Source organism: Thermobia domestica, chromosome 9 (assembly GCF_964235325.1).
Source record: "Thermobia domestica chromosome 9, izTheDome1.hap1.1, whole genome shotgun sequence".
NCBI classification, from domain to species: Eukaryota; Metazoa; Arthropoda; class Insecta; order Zygentoma; family Lepismatidae; genus Thermobia; species Thermobia domestica.
In genome coordinates this window covers 115,198,062-115,211,067 of record NC_137462.1, presented here as the reverse complement: position 1 = coordinate 115,211,067, position 13,006 = coordinate 115,198,062, and the positions used below count along the sequence as shown (strand labels likewise).

General features: G+C 32.3%; 1 protein-coding gene across 5 annotated transcripts in view; it reads right to left on the bottom strand.

Moving 5' to 3' along the window:
* Positions 1-1,208: 1,208 nt before the first annotated feature.
* The window catches only part of LOC145694949 (uncharacterized), a 210,110-nt gene continuing 198,312 nt past the window's right edge, over positions 1,209-13,006 (bottom strand). For all 5 annotated transcript variants that reach the window (XM_081771742.1, XM_081771743.1, XM_081771745.1 and 2 more), the window contains one exon: positions 1,209-9,853. In XM_081771742.1, the coding sequence (XP_081627868.1) occupies positions 9,751-9,853 (103 nt within the window). In that variant the 3' untranslated portion in view covers positions 1,209-9,750. The remainder of the gene's footprint in view (positions 9,854-13,006) is intronic.

The window sequence follows — 13,006 nt, the reverse complement described above, 5'->3', positions numbered from 1 at the left end:
ATCTGTTTGCCTTACATATTCATCACATGTATGTGCTCGTATAAAAAAATGTTTCAAAAGTTTCATAATTGTAACTTACGAGCAATGACTCAATTTGTAACAAAACTTAAAACTGTATATTTCTGTTCATGTAAAATACAAAAAACCCCTTTTAATTTTTAACCCTACCATGTACATGTTAAGATGAATGTACAAAAGAAGTTTCAAAAGATTCATAGTTGTAACTTTTGAGCAATGGCACAATTTGCAAAAAAAAAAAAAAAAATAAATAAATAAAAATAAAAATAAAAAAATAAAAAAATAAATAAATAAATAAAATAAAATAAAAATAAAAAAAATAAATAAAATAAAAAACCCTAAAATTTGCTTTGTACTCCCAATAATGTGGTTTCTTAGGATCTACTGAAAGAGCAAAAAATAAGCTTTCATTTGACACCTGGATGAGCCCATTAACTTGAAAACTAAGGAAGTTACGGTAATTTTAGTTCCATAATGTTGAGTGCCGGAAAGTGAAATAGGCACCAAATCCACATTTTTAAAAAAAATTTCCCTGGTCCATTTCTCAACCAAAAAATCAGGAAAAAAAAATAATTTGGCATAATTTCATTGGTATTTATATATGAAAAAAATTTTGAAGAGAATCTGAGACATTGAAGTACATTGCTCTAAGTGAGTTGACATGGGATGACCCGTATGCTCATATTCTAATATGGCGCTCAACTGGACGCTTCGCAATTATTTTTATAATTCGCTGATATTTCTTTCTTACTTACTTCTTCCATTAACTATCCGAAGAAGTCGCTTTTAGTGTCTCTTCTTTAGTGTTGTAGCGTTTTCTTCATTTTTGGTAACTAATTTTAAATGTTCACACGCGTAAACCATAACTTATAAAGCATACATGAGTAAAAGAACTTAAGTAAATTCTTTTATCTAACTTATGAAGGCACGGCTATTTTGGATCTCAATTAAAATGTGTAGTCTTCGTATTTACTTTAAAAACTGATATCAATTCAGCTTGGATATCGAAGTATTGGGTATGACAGTCTTACTTGACGTACTTTATCAATTTATTATTTAATCATTAAAGTGGATGGGGTACTTAAGATATATATGGATACACAACTACTTTGTTATCACTCGAATACTTGTGGAAAAGGCTATAGTTGTGTGTGAAATATGTATAGGGTAGTAAAACACAAAAATCTCCATAACTATAGGTAAGTGTACTTTAATGCCTATATTGAATTTTGCCTTATTTTCATATTTTTCAGAATGCAGAAGATAAAATGCATTAGTACATTTTACAATGTAACTTTTTTGTTTTTAAAAATGCTATAGTTCGAATTTTAAATTATTTTTTAGATGTTCTTCGTTGTTGAGCATTCAAAATTATTATGAATAAAAATGAAGGTAATTCAAAATTACATGCGAAATAGTTAAATAAATAAAATAAAAAGCATTCCAAATCAAGGTTTATCAGATTTGTTCAAAATCTGCTAAGAGCTATGTAATTTGCAATTACCACTTGCTGCTGGAGTTGCTATAGAACACATGAAAGGTGGTTTGATTGAGTTCTATGAAAAGCTGAGTTTAATAATCACTTTACTTCTATAATTATACATTTCTTAATTATATATGTTTATTAAAAATACATTTTTTACATATTCTTATTTGAAAACACATTATGAGATTTAGAAACGAAAAAAAAGTAATTAAATATGTTTTCTATGAAAATAGTTAAGATAGAAAAGTTTTAGACACTTGTAATAAAATGACACTGTTTATTTGAACATTTTGAATTATTACATACATATACACATTCATTATATATATATATATTCCCTTATGTACAGTGTAAATATTATATAGCAGGCACATTGGTACTATAATAACATTTATAAAGTAATGCAAACTTCAGAAAATTATATACACCCTCCTCGCACCACTACTATTAATACTATAATAGTAAGAAGAAGCGAAGTTAAAAATAACCCACATCATAGACAATAATACATAATACAGTAGACAAGTAATACTTCTAAACTGTAACTTGAAAAAAAAAAAAAAAAAAAGGATTAGATACAACGTTTATTTTCGTATTGTAAGTGGAGTTATTGGGTTCGGGTCCAGAAGCCAAACATCTTGATTTTTATTTTTTAAGGCCCTAGCTCAGTTTTACATAGAACATGATGGTGTAGTACTTGCAATATCCAGACTTTAGCCGACTTCTTTAGGAAGTGTGTTCATAATTTTTCATTATTTCAGTTATTAGACGTTTATACTTTAAAAAGTGTCACCACCGGGACTACATGAAACATGAATCTACGGTTTGATGTGGAATCCAAACGTGAATTTATCAAACCCGTGACTTTCGTGCTAAAGCCGATTACACTATCACTAAGCCACCAGGAAGTTCCTTTTTAAGTTTGAATATTGTTCATTCTAGCTTTGGAATTACATACAATAAAAATAAAATCGGCAATATACCATTACTTAACTCATAATTTGTTGATTTTATATCTTCAGTTCTTTTAGACTCCCAACAGACAGATTCTATAATATTTCCATGTTTTATTTAATACAAAAGTAACAAAATAAATAAATAAAAAAAAAACTAGTGAAATACTTCAAAATATTTACTTGCCTATCTTAAAAATAAAAATATAAGGTTATCTCTGTGATCGGTCCTAATGTTAAAACACTGTGTGACATTAATGGTATTTAAATCCATGAAGGATCAAATGCGTGAAAATTATACAGTAGGCTCACAGGTTACGAACTTCATCCTTTCCGTAACCTTCATAAATCGAAATTATTTTTTTAAACTGAAATTAATGTAAATACAATTAATTCATTCTAGCCCCACTTTTTTTTTTTTTTAATTTGTGTTTTTCTGTCATGAAGAAAACAGAATGAAACTATTATTCTTTTTTGAAGACAAATAACACTATTTTTTTTTTAAAGTGTAAATGCTAAAAACAAAAAGTACGAAAAAGAACAAAAGTAGTTTTTGAACACAGAACTCTTGACAGAACGCGCAAAAGCACTCCTAAGTGCGTGGAATTGTCGGTCCATGCCTGTGCGCGCGTTCGTATCTCGAAATATTGTTCCTAAGCCGAGGAGACAGTTGTTCACAAAACTTGTTTGTAAATTGAATTGTTCATAAAACGAGGGGTTCGTAACTCGTGGGTCTATACTTCAAATACATAACTAATATGAATATTTTTGACGAAGAACTAACAATATACCCATGGAGATCACAGAAACACTAATAAACAAATACATAATGAAACAGTTACCTTAAAGATCTTCATATTTCTGTCATATTACAACCACTTTTAGGATAAGGTAACCTTTTGTCGAACTGAACGTGTATAATTTGCGTCAAAAGAAAATGTTTTATATTATATAGTCTTACACGAAATATGCAACTTTCTTTCTGTAGATGATTGTACAAGGTTACCAAATCCTACATCAAATTTTTAACCATTTGCATTTCTGTATTTATGACATTTCAATAACTTCCTGCGATCAACGATACGAAATTTAGGTTAAAATACAAGATTAGAAAAAGCAATAAATAAAAAAATAAGTCGGAAAGACTCACTTTAAAGCACCCTTAAATAAAAAAAAAAAAAGAAAGAAAAAAAATGTATAGATGGTCGGCTGCCATCATCCTCGGTGCAACGTGAAAAGCCTTAAAAATGATGGCAAAACTTTAAGGATTATGGCAGCCAATCGTACAAATTGTAAGCCTTTTCCTTCATTTGACGATACTTCAATACGAGTCTTTTCAACTGTTTAATATGACTAATTGAACAATATGGAACACATATTTTAAAATAATAATAATAATAAAAAAGAACTGACCTAATTGTATTCCTAGAAGCAACAGAAGCATGTCCCATATTTGGGATACATACACGTGTATCCTTTTACGAGGAACAAACAGGCTTAATACATATTACTTTAAAACAAAATCTTTATATGATTCTACTATCAATATTAACAGAACCCTTTAATTTTTTTGTAATTTGTTACTCGAAGTGACGTTGGTTTTAATATACTAAAGGAAACGAGTAAAGGTCGAAATTTTTTTTTGTCTATGATAGTCATAAAAGTAAAAGTGTTTATAAAAGCAAAAGTATTGTATGAATATATATAAAGTTCAAGTATTTAAACATTACACATACGTATGATGCATATAAAACATACTGTGGTAAGTTATGTAAAGAATCTGTAAACAAAGCATTGTCGTTGATATTCTGTTAGTTTAGAATTTTTTTCGACCTTGTAACAAACCACAATTCCAGTATGAGGTGCCTCATAAACCACACTACACGAACGCTTGTTGATGAACTTATTAACTCTATAGTCTTCATGACAACAAGAAATATAATGGTTTATGAAGTTCCTCATACTGAAATTGTTGTTGCAGGTTAAAAAAAAACCGCTGCATATGAACAAAAATCTGTTTCCGGGGTTCTTTATGTGACTTGTTACAATATTTTTCATATGCATCTTGCACAATATAATGTCTTTTATGAACACTTAATTTTTATGACTATCATAGGCGAAAATAGGCCAATCTTTATCCATCTCCTTTTTTATGGGGGCAAAACATGATTATATATTATTACCCCATTAAGTTCAGTTATCTGTGAGTGGACTTAACAACTGAGGCGATAATCTTCACGTATCTGCATCCTATATATAAAATCAAAATGGAGCCCATGCGAGGATCACGGTTACCAAATCAAACTTATAGTGATTTTTTCTAAAAACTGGACAAACTTGTACACGGATACTTCGTGTACTATAGAACTAGTAAATTGTTATTAATGTGTATACAGCAAAGTAATAAAGTATATGATATAAAAGTAACAGTTCTATTTTTATTAATGAGATTGGTAATGATGGTATCTTACTCCTATCCAAATTCCGTTTCAGTATTTCGTCCTAATATAATAAGCCTCAAACATGTTTCTCTCAATCGTTGATATTGCAAGGTGTAAAATCTTCACATCCTGCACATAACACTGGAATAGCTTCTTTTTCATCTCGAGGCTCCCTTATGTTTTTTTTAGTCTGGCGTTGATATTTCTTTTGGTCATACCAATGTAAGTGTCTCGGCAAGAGCAAGATACCTGGTAAATGCCACTAAGACAGTCTTTATCAACGAAATTGCTTTTGAATTGGCTCAAAGACCTTTCTAAATTTTTGGGTAACTTCAGGTTAATTTTTGAGATACGTTCATTGCAATTTTTCTTAGTCTATACGACAAGCTAGGAAATAACGAAAAGGAAACCCATCTGTCTATTTGTCCTGTATTTTAATTCTGCCACTTTTTGAACTTTCTACAATACTGAATATCTTCGGTTGCCAACCTCCCATGGTGAGCCTATTGCACCCATTCCTTAAAGCTAGATCAGTTATGTATTCAATTTCCTCGTTTAAATTGTGAAGTCACTAATCGGCAAGGGAGAGTCGTGTCCAAAAGTTTGCAAGCACCTTCCCGAAAACAGCATATTTACACTTGGGATGTAAATTAATGATTTTAGAGCTATTCCTTTCACTTCGTTTGCTTTGTTTTGCTTTCCGCCATATTGCAGCAACAATTGTAACATGTTTTTAACACATAATTGTGCTTTCTTTGATTCTTGTATACACTTTTCTGTATCGAACTGCTGCATGCTTCAAACGGTTGCGTGCGTCGGTGTTTTATGAATACTGGCATTTGAAGTAATTGCTGATTTTAATAGTCGGGAATGAGTAGTTTTCATTTGCTGTTGATGGGTCCTGAACACAACACCTGGCTGCTTGCTGATAAGAAAGAAAGAAAAAAAAACAGAAAGAAAAATCATAATGTCAAGCTAATAATAAAAAGCTATACTTTACTCCACAATACCGAAAGTTAAATGTAGGATTTTTACATGAATTGAATAGAAATGTACCTTTAAATTAAGTAATTTGGCTTCTTTTGATTGTACTTCATTGTGACTTTTTTTTCTTCAGGTAAACAGTCACACGATGTCCACATCTAAAACAGGCAAAGAGTTGAGCCCAGAAACAAGAGCTCACATCTGCATACTACACAACGAAGGCCAGTCAAGTCGCGAAATTGCAGCCAAATTGTAGACTGCACCCAGTACTTCACTAAAACATTGAAAAGAGTAAAGGAAACTGGTTCATGTATGTCACGCCATCAAGCAGGTAGACCTCATGTTACATTAGTTCGAACAGACAATGCCATTATTCGATTATGTCAGCAATTGCCACGAGTTCTTTAATCAAAATACAAGGAAACCTTCTAAAAGACGGTAGAAAACCTAGTTGTAGAACAATTAGATGCATATAAAACACAGGTTTGAGGATAGGATTTAGATATCTGAGCTTTCGACATCTATGGTCATGTAGCCCGTTACGTTTGAGGGATGACGTCCTTCGGCAAGCACACTATCCGGGGAAAGGGAAAGAAGAAAGAAGTGGGAATGAATGAAACGGTCTGGGGACCTATAAGTTCCGTCATTTGCCTGGTGTGAATGAGGAAAACCTGAATCATACACTCCCGCTAAGAAACTAAAGTTATTAACGAAAAATATCAAGGATCATATTGCATTCTGCAAACGCTATACGAACTGGACAGCAGAACAGTGGGAGTCGGTGATGTTTTCTGATGAAACAACTTTCACACAATTCTTCAATTATCATAAACATGTCAGGCAACCACGCAACAAGCGATGTAATTCCCGTTATGTCATTCCAACTGTAAAACAAGCAGAAAAGGTGATGGTTTGGAGATCAATTTCAGCCAAGGAACGTGGTATTCTGGATTATGCCCAAGAATATTGCCATAAATGGGTCTGTTTACCTCAAGATACTTCAAGAGAAACTTCCATCTTCTATGGAGATTTATGGATGTACTTACTTCCAGCAAGATGAAGCCCCTGCCATGGTATACAGGCTGTCAAGTCATGGATTGCGTTTCGCGGCTACACACTGCTTGAATCATGGCCCGAATATTCCCCAAACTTGAATATCATCCAAATCGCATGGTATACCTGAGAAGAAAGTGGCTGACAAATCTATATCGTACAACGACCTAGTGCAGAAAATTAAGAATGTGAGAGTTACTGATATTACTCCAGAGTATTGCCAAGATTTCACTCGTTTCATACCTAAACGGATACAACTAGGAATAACGGACATGCTTTTAAGTATTAATAGCCTCACTTTCTTCATGTAAGTATTCATCTATCGTTGTGCGATATGACGGAAGATAAAACTGACAGAAGTAGCTCTAAAACTATTAATTTGCATCCCAAGTGTTATTATGCTGTTTTCGAGAAGGTGCTTCCAAACTTTCGGCCACAACTGTCTATATATAGGAAAATATTCTTATATATCTGGAATAGAAATTGGTTTATTTAGAACAGGTATTTCTGTTGTACATGCACTTACAGATAACTGAATTTAATGAAGCAATAATATAATTGTAATTTCCCCCTTCCCCCCCAAAAAAACGCACTTATGTGCAGTATATTAAAATCGACGTCATTACGAAAAATACGTTACTAAAACTTCAAAGGGTTCCACTGATAGATAACAGAAGCATGTTAAGAACTTTTTGTATAACATGTATTAAGCCACTTTGTTTCTCGTAAAAGGACACTCGTGTATGTGTCCGAAATATCGGACAGTCTTCTGCTGCTTCTAGGAATAAATTTACATGAGATCTTTTCTGTATATAGTATGCGCTCAATTTTGTAATCATGGGAGAAAAAAATGAAAAAGGAGAAAAAAAAAGCTTATCTCATATTTTCCACTAACGATTTAGCAATGTTGAGTTTATTGTCGAATATTTTCCTATTTATTGTCTTTACCTTACAAATCAATATAAACTTTATATCTTTCATAAAGAAATAACCAAGATAGAATGAAAATGAATGGATATGGAGTATTTAATATAACGTCCCACAATTATGCCCCTTAATCTTGAGACGAATGATTATTTCAAGTGAATAATGATCGTGAAAGAATTGGTGGAATAAAAATGTGAAAGAAAATGGTAGAGCCTCGAAAAACCCACGAACATGATGCTGTCTACTACAAACGAACATGGACCGGGATTGAATCCGAAACTCCTCGCAAAAGAAGTAAACGCTTTACTACTGAAATACTGTTCCCCCAGAATCACATCACAAATATAGAATACGCAACTTAAGATTCTGACATGAGTGTTTTCTAGAATTTTACAGATACCTGGTGAATATCTCGTGCTTCTCTTTTGTAATTTGACCTAGGGAAAGTAGAGTACAGGAATTCGAACATGGGTAAATGTAAATCAAAATACAATAGAGAGAGCCTTATAAAACAAATATGTACACTCATGTCCAAAATTATTGTCGCATGTCTATAAATATCTTGTTGTAGGAATATAATTTGATAACGAATTCGTTCGGTATTTCTTACAATGTTAGTATGTGTATAATCGGCAAAGATATGTATGTGGGAAATTTCATGTGAGAAGAGCAGTAAATAAGAACAATAAAACGAAAATAAAAATTTATTGTACATTTAGCAAAATTTTGTTTTAGTTATTCTAATTTTTGTATTTGTTATTCTTTACCTATGAAATTTACCACAAATATACATTTCCCGATTATACACATAGTATCAGTATTAAAAATACCCTGCAAAATCATTATCAAATTATATTCTTACAAGAAGACAATTATAGATATGCGACAATCATTTTGGACATGAGTGTACAAAAGCACTATGGAAAGACTACTAATACTTAAAACTGTTAAGAAAGTAGTTTCGTCTTTCGGATATGTAAGACACAAGAAAAGGAAAGGAAATCTCCGGTCAATGTTATCTGTCCTCATGTTTGAAATAGTGTTTGAATCCATGACGAAAGAGTGTGGCCAGGCTAAAGTCAAAGTATAGGTCTAGCGAGGAGAAAATTGTTGAAGGATAGGGGATATAAACTGGAAAAATTTACATGTAATGAAAAATAATGGGGACAAAGTTGAAATGAAGAAGTACTAATGATTGTTAAAGCAGCTGGATAAAGAAAAATCGGAGAAAATGAACGAAAAATATATTTGAAAGGAGAAAAAATACCAAGTAATGATAAAAACAAATACTAATACAGAACAAAGCAAGATAATAACCGGCTTTTGACATTACCTTGTACACCATATGTACCATATATACATATATAAAATGAATTATAACAAAATAGTAACAAGATCACAACGCCAAAAAGTCAAACAATAGGAAACTTGCACTAAATTGCCTCATAAAATGAGAGGAAAATGAGCAGGGGAAAAAACTGAAGAACAGAGAGAAAGCTCAGAAATACGAAAGTGGGCAGCATATTGCAATGTAGGATTATGGAATATGGTGCCCACATGTATGTTTCTCAGCCATTTTTTCCTTTTTCATTTTTTTCCTTTTTACTTTTTCCCCCTTTTTATTTGATGAAATTATTAATGAAATAATCATAACCACTCTTTTTTTTTTCTTGTGACATAATTTTCGATTTTAGTATTTCCTGGTAAAAATTGATTTTCTATTCCCATTTCGGGAATTCTTGGTTTCAACTATATATCGTACATATATACATATTCAACAAGTGTATGTGTGTGTGTATGTGTAACATTTTCTGCCCTATATGCTGAACAATACCATTCAGATTAATTTGGATCGCACTTCAATAATTAATTCTCTGTCCTAAGTGAATCACCGAAAGGAAAATGCTACTTCTGGAACCTCTTCTTGGTCATTGAGTTTCTTGAAAATTTCTAACGCCTTCGATAAATTCCATTGATTATCTTTCAAACACCTAAAAGAAAGCAATATATATACAGTAAACAAAAAAATATGTTATATATATATAATTACATCACATAATGCACATTTTATTTTCATTAATCTATTTTTAACAACCATATGACATTGATGCCTAACGGGAGAGAGAAATACGTTGTGTGAATCTCATAGTACGGGCGGCTCAATATTACATGCAATATTTCCTGAATGGTATATCAAACTAGTGATCTCCCAACTGCAAAAAAGAGTACACCATCGCCATTGCACTTCATTACAATCGTCATCAAAATCCTATATTTCACTCATAAATATAATTTTTAGACTGTTATCCACTTATGTCACTAACACTAATATTACATACTGTGACGCTCGTACTTGATACTATCACAAAGACTTGCACATCAGACAAAATTTCATATCTGTCAAATATTACAACTCAATTGTTTGATTATGTAACGTGTGCATATGTAAAAAATATTACATAAAAAATGTAAGGTATAGATTCCTGTAAATACTAAAACAACAGCTCCTCGAAATTGCAGATAACTGACCATGGATTAAAGCCTACTTTCAGATCTTTTCTAACAGGACTTTTAGCACACGGTTTCAGCTCAGTAAGACCTCCAAGTAACTGTTGAAGATCAGTTGTGTATCTACCCTCTGTTGGCTGTTTGGTCGTCTATTTTCGCATTCAACATACATGTAAATAAAGTAAGTTCGGAACCCCACAGTATGACGAAAATACGTGTAATAGAATTGTTCTAGACATTATTTTGTATCAGAGAATTCTTCGGATTAATTTCATCTAGAAAATACGCCCCAATTAAGATTATATTTCTATATGATTGTTTCCTACCTACCTATTTCTGTTATACTTATTCTTTGAGAAAGAATTCTGGTATGTTTTGGATGATTCAGTCCAAAATATACATACTGTATGTATAGACAGCTAGATAGACATATTAGAAAAGCTTATGGAGTTAGTTTGTTGTAATTTTCATTCTACTCATTTCATGTTTATTTAAACTGTCTATTTCATGTCTTTTTAATTTTTTTTTTTTTAACCAAATCCAAATATCGCTACTTCCCTCCACTAGATATCTCTCCACATCATCAAGAACATCGTTCAACTTACTGATAAACAATACACTTCTTAGGAATGGAGTGAAGGGACAAGGACAAGAAAGTGACAAGAATATGTATTTAGGCGGTTTAGGATGATGCGTAACACACGTTCAGTCTTCCGAAGTTTTGCCGTTCTTAAACTAAATAACAGAAATAATTTGACTTATTCCTTATGGGTTTTGATGTTTTATTTTCCAAAGTGAAACTCAAATGATTTACAGGAAAACTTCGACTATCGAACGTACAGAGATTCGCTGCAAATGTAGAACATACAGACAATGTCGTTTGTTGCAATAAAGGTTAGGCTGCATAATAACAGAAAAGTCTATGAAAACGAGCATCGGCACTAACAGTCAATTCTTTCGAGCAGAACATCATCGGATAACAGCTATAACTACAAGCTTGGAGGTAAAGCATCCGTCCAGCTAATCACTTTCAGAACAGGTTGTCGACTCGTGTACATATAGTATCTTAAGTTTCAATTCAGTCTAACTCTTTAAATAAATAAAAAAAAAAAAAAAAAAATGACTATCAGTATTACACACCACTACGCATATTACAAACATGAGCAGTATTCTCTCTGAACATCTATCTGATTGTACAATATAAAGATATAGTAGTTTTCATAACATAAATTTCTCATGAAGAGATCAAGACCTGTTACGTAATTTAAAACATCTTATTATCCACACATACGTTCAAAACTTTCCTTCAACAATAATTAAAACTATGAAATTATGTAGAAGGTACTTTCTATAGTTTTGTACATAATTCCAAATATTTGACTTATAAAGTTAAAATACTAGCTGGATAATAATTTTGGAAGAGTTCAGCATTAATCAGAAAAATTGAATTCATTCCTTTTCTTCTTGTCTAGATTTTTTTTCATTGAACACATTAAATTCCGTTTAGTACTGTATTTCCTTAACCATAATCCTAAATTTATAAACATAAATAAAAAATTACATGAATTCTAATTTAAATAACAAATGAACACGATTCTGACATTAAACTTTACAATATTAGACAAGATTTCCATATTTGTATCGCGTAAACATTTGTATTAAACAAGAAAGTTTATTTGCCCTATAGATATAAATAACCATCGATGAACACAAATATATATATACAGTATGGCGCTAAATTCGTTGTACAAAAGCAGAGGGGTGATTCCTGACAAAACCAAACAAAAAAGTCCCAATAGACATAGGGCGAAAAACGCGTCGTTTACGTGTTGTAGGCTACCGAAAGCGTGGGAAAGCAAACTTTAAAGTTAAATATTGCACAAACTACTGATCGTAGACATGATGCGGTATGATATCGTCAAAGGATCCTAACCTGCTTTATCCAAATTTGCAGTTTTCAGGTTTGTGCAATGGCGGCGCAAGGGATTCCCGGCCATTTTATGACGAAAATTGAGTGGACAAGAGCATATAAAGGACGTCTCACTCCCTGGAAATAATACTACGCGGCAGGTCAATATTCATACATGCAGATTTAAAAAATTGCGGAAGAGGTAATAATCACCGTGCGTGGTTGCATACCTCACCAGAAAGTACTAGTAAAGACGTTGTACGTACAAGAATTAACTGGTAACGTCACGTCGCTACAATGTAAAAACACGTACAACACATGCCAATAGATAACAGAACATACAAAAATATCGATTGCTGATCTGCTCATATTAATAACATCACAACGCTTTTATGAAGATCTCTTACTGCTGCTACTGTCATTTAATTTATTTGTGTTTCGTAATGTACATACTCGTCTATCTGCGAGATCATTGATAATTATCTCATTGGACTGTACCTATTACCACAATGCCTGACCGGGTGGGATATCGCACATTTTTGAAAGAGGTTCTGCCTGAACTATAAAGGTAACCAAGAAAGTTTTGTCGCTTTTCACCCACCACCTTCGAACATCGATCTCTCACCTAAGATATACTTGCAAGATCAAAAAAGTCCCCATCAGCATCAACGACCTGCTGCCAACGCTCTCGAAGGCCATGGATTCCTTCGGGGTAGAACTTGGTGAG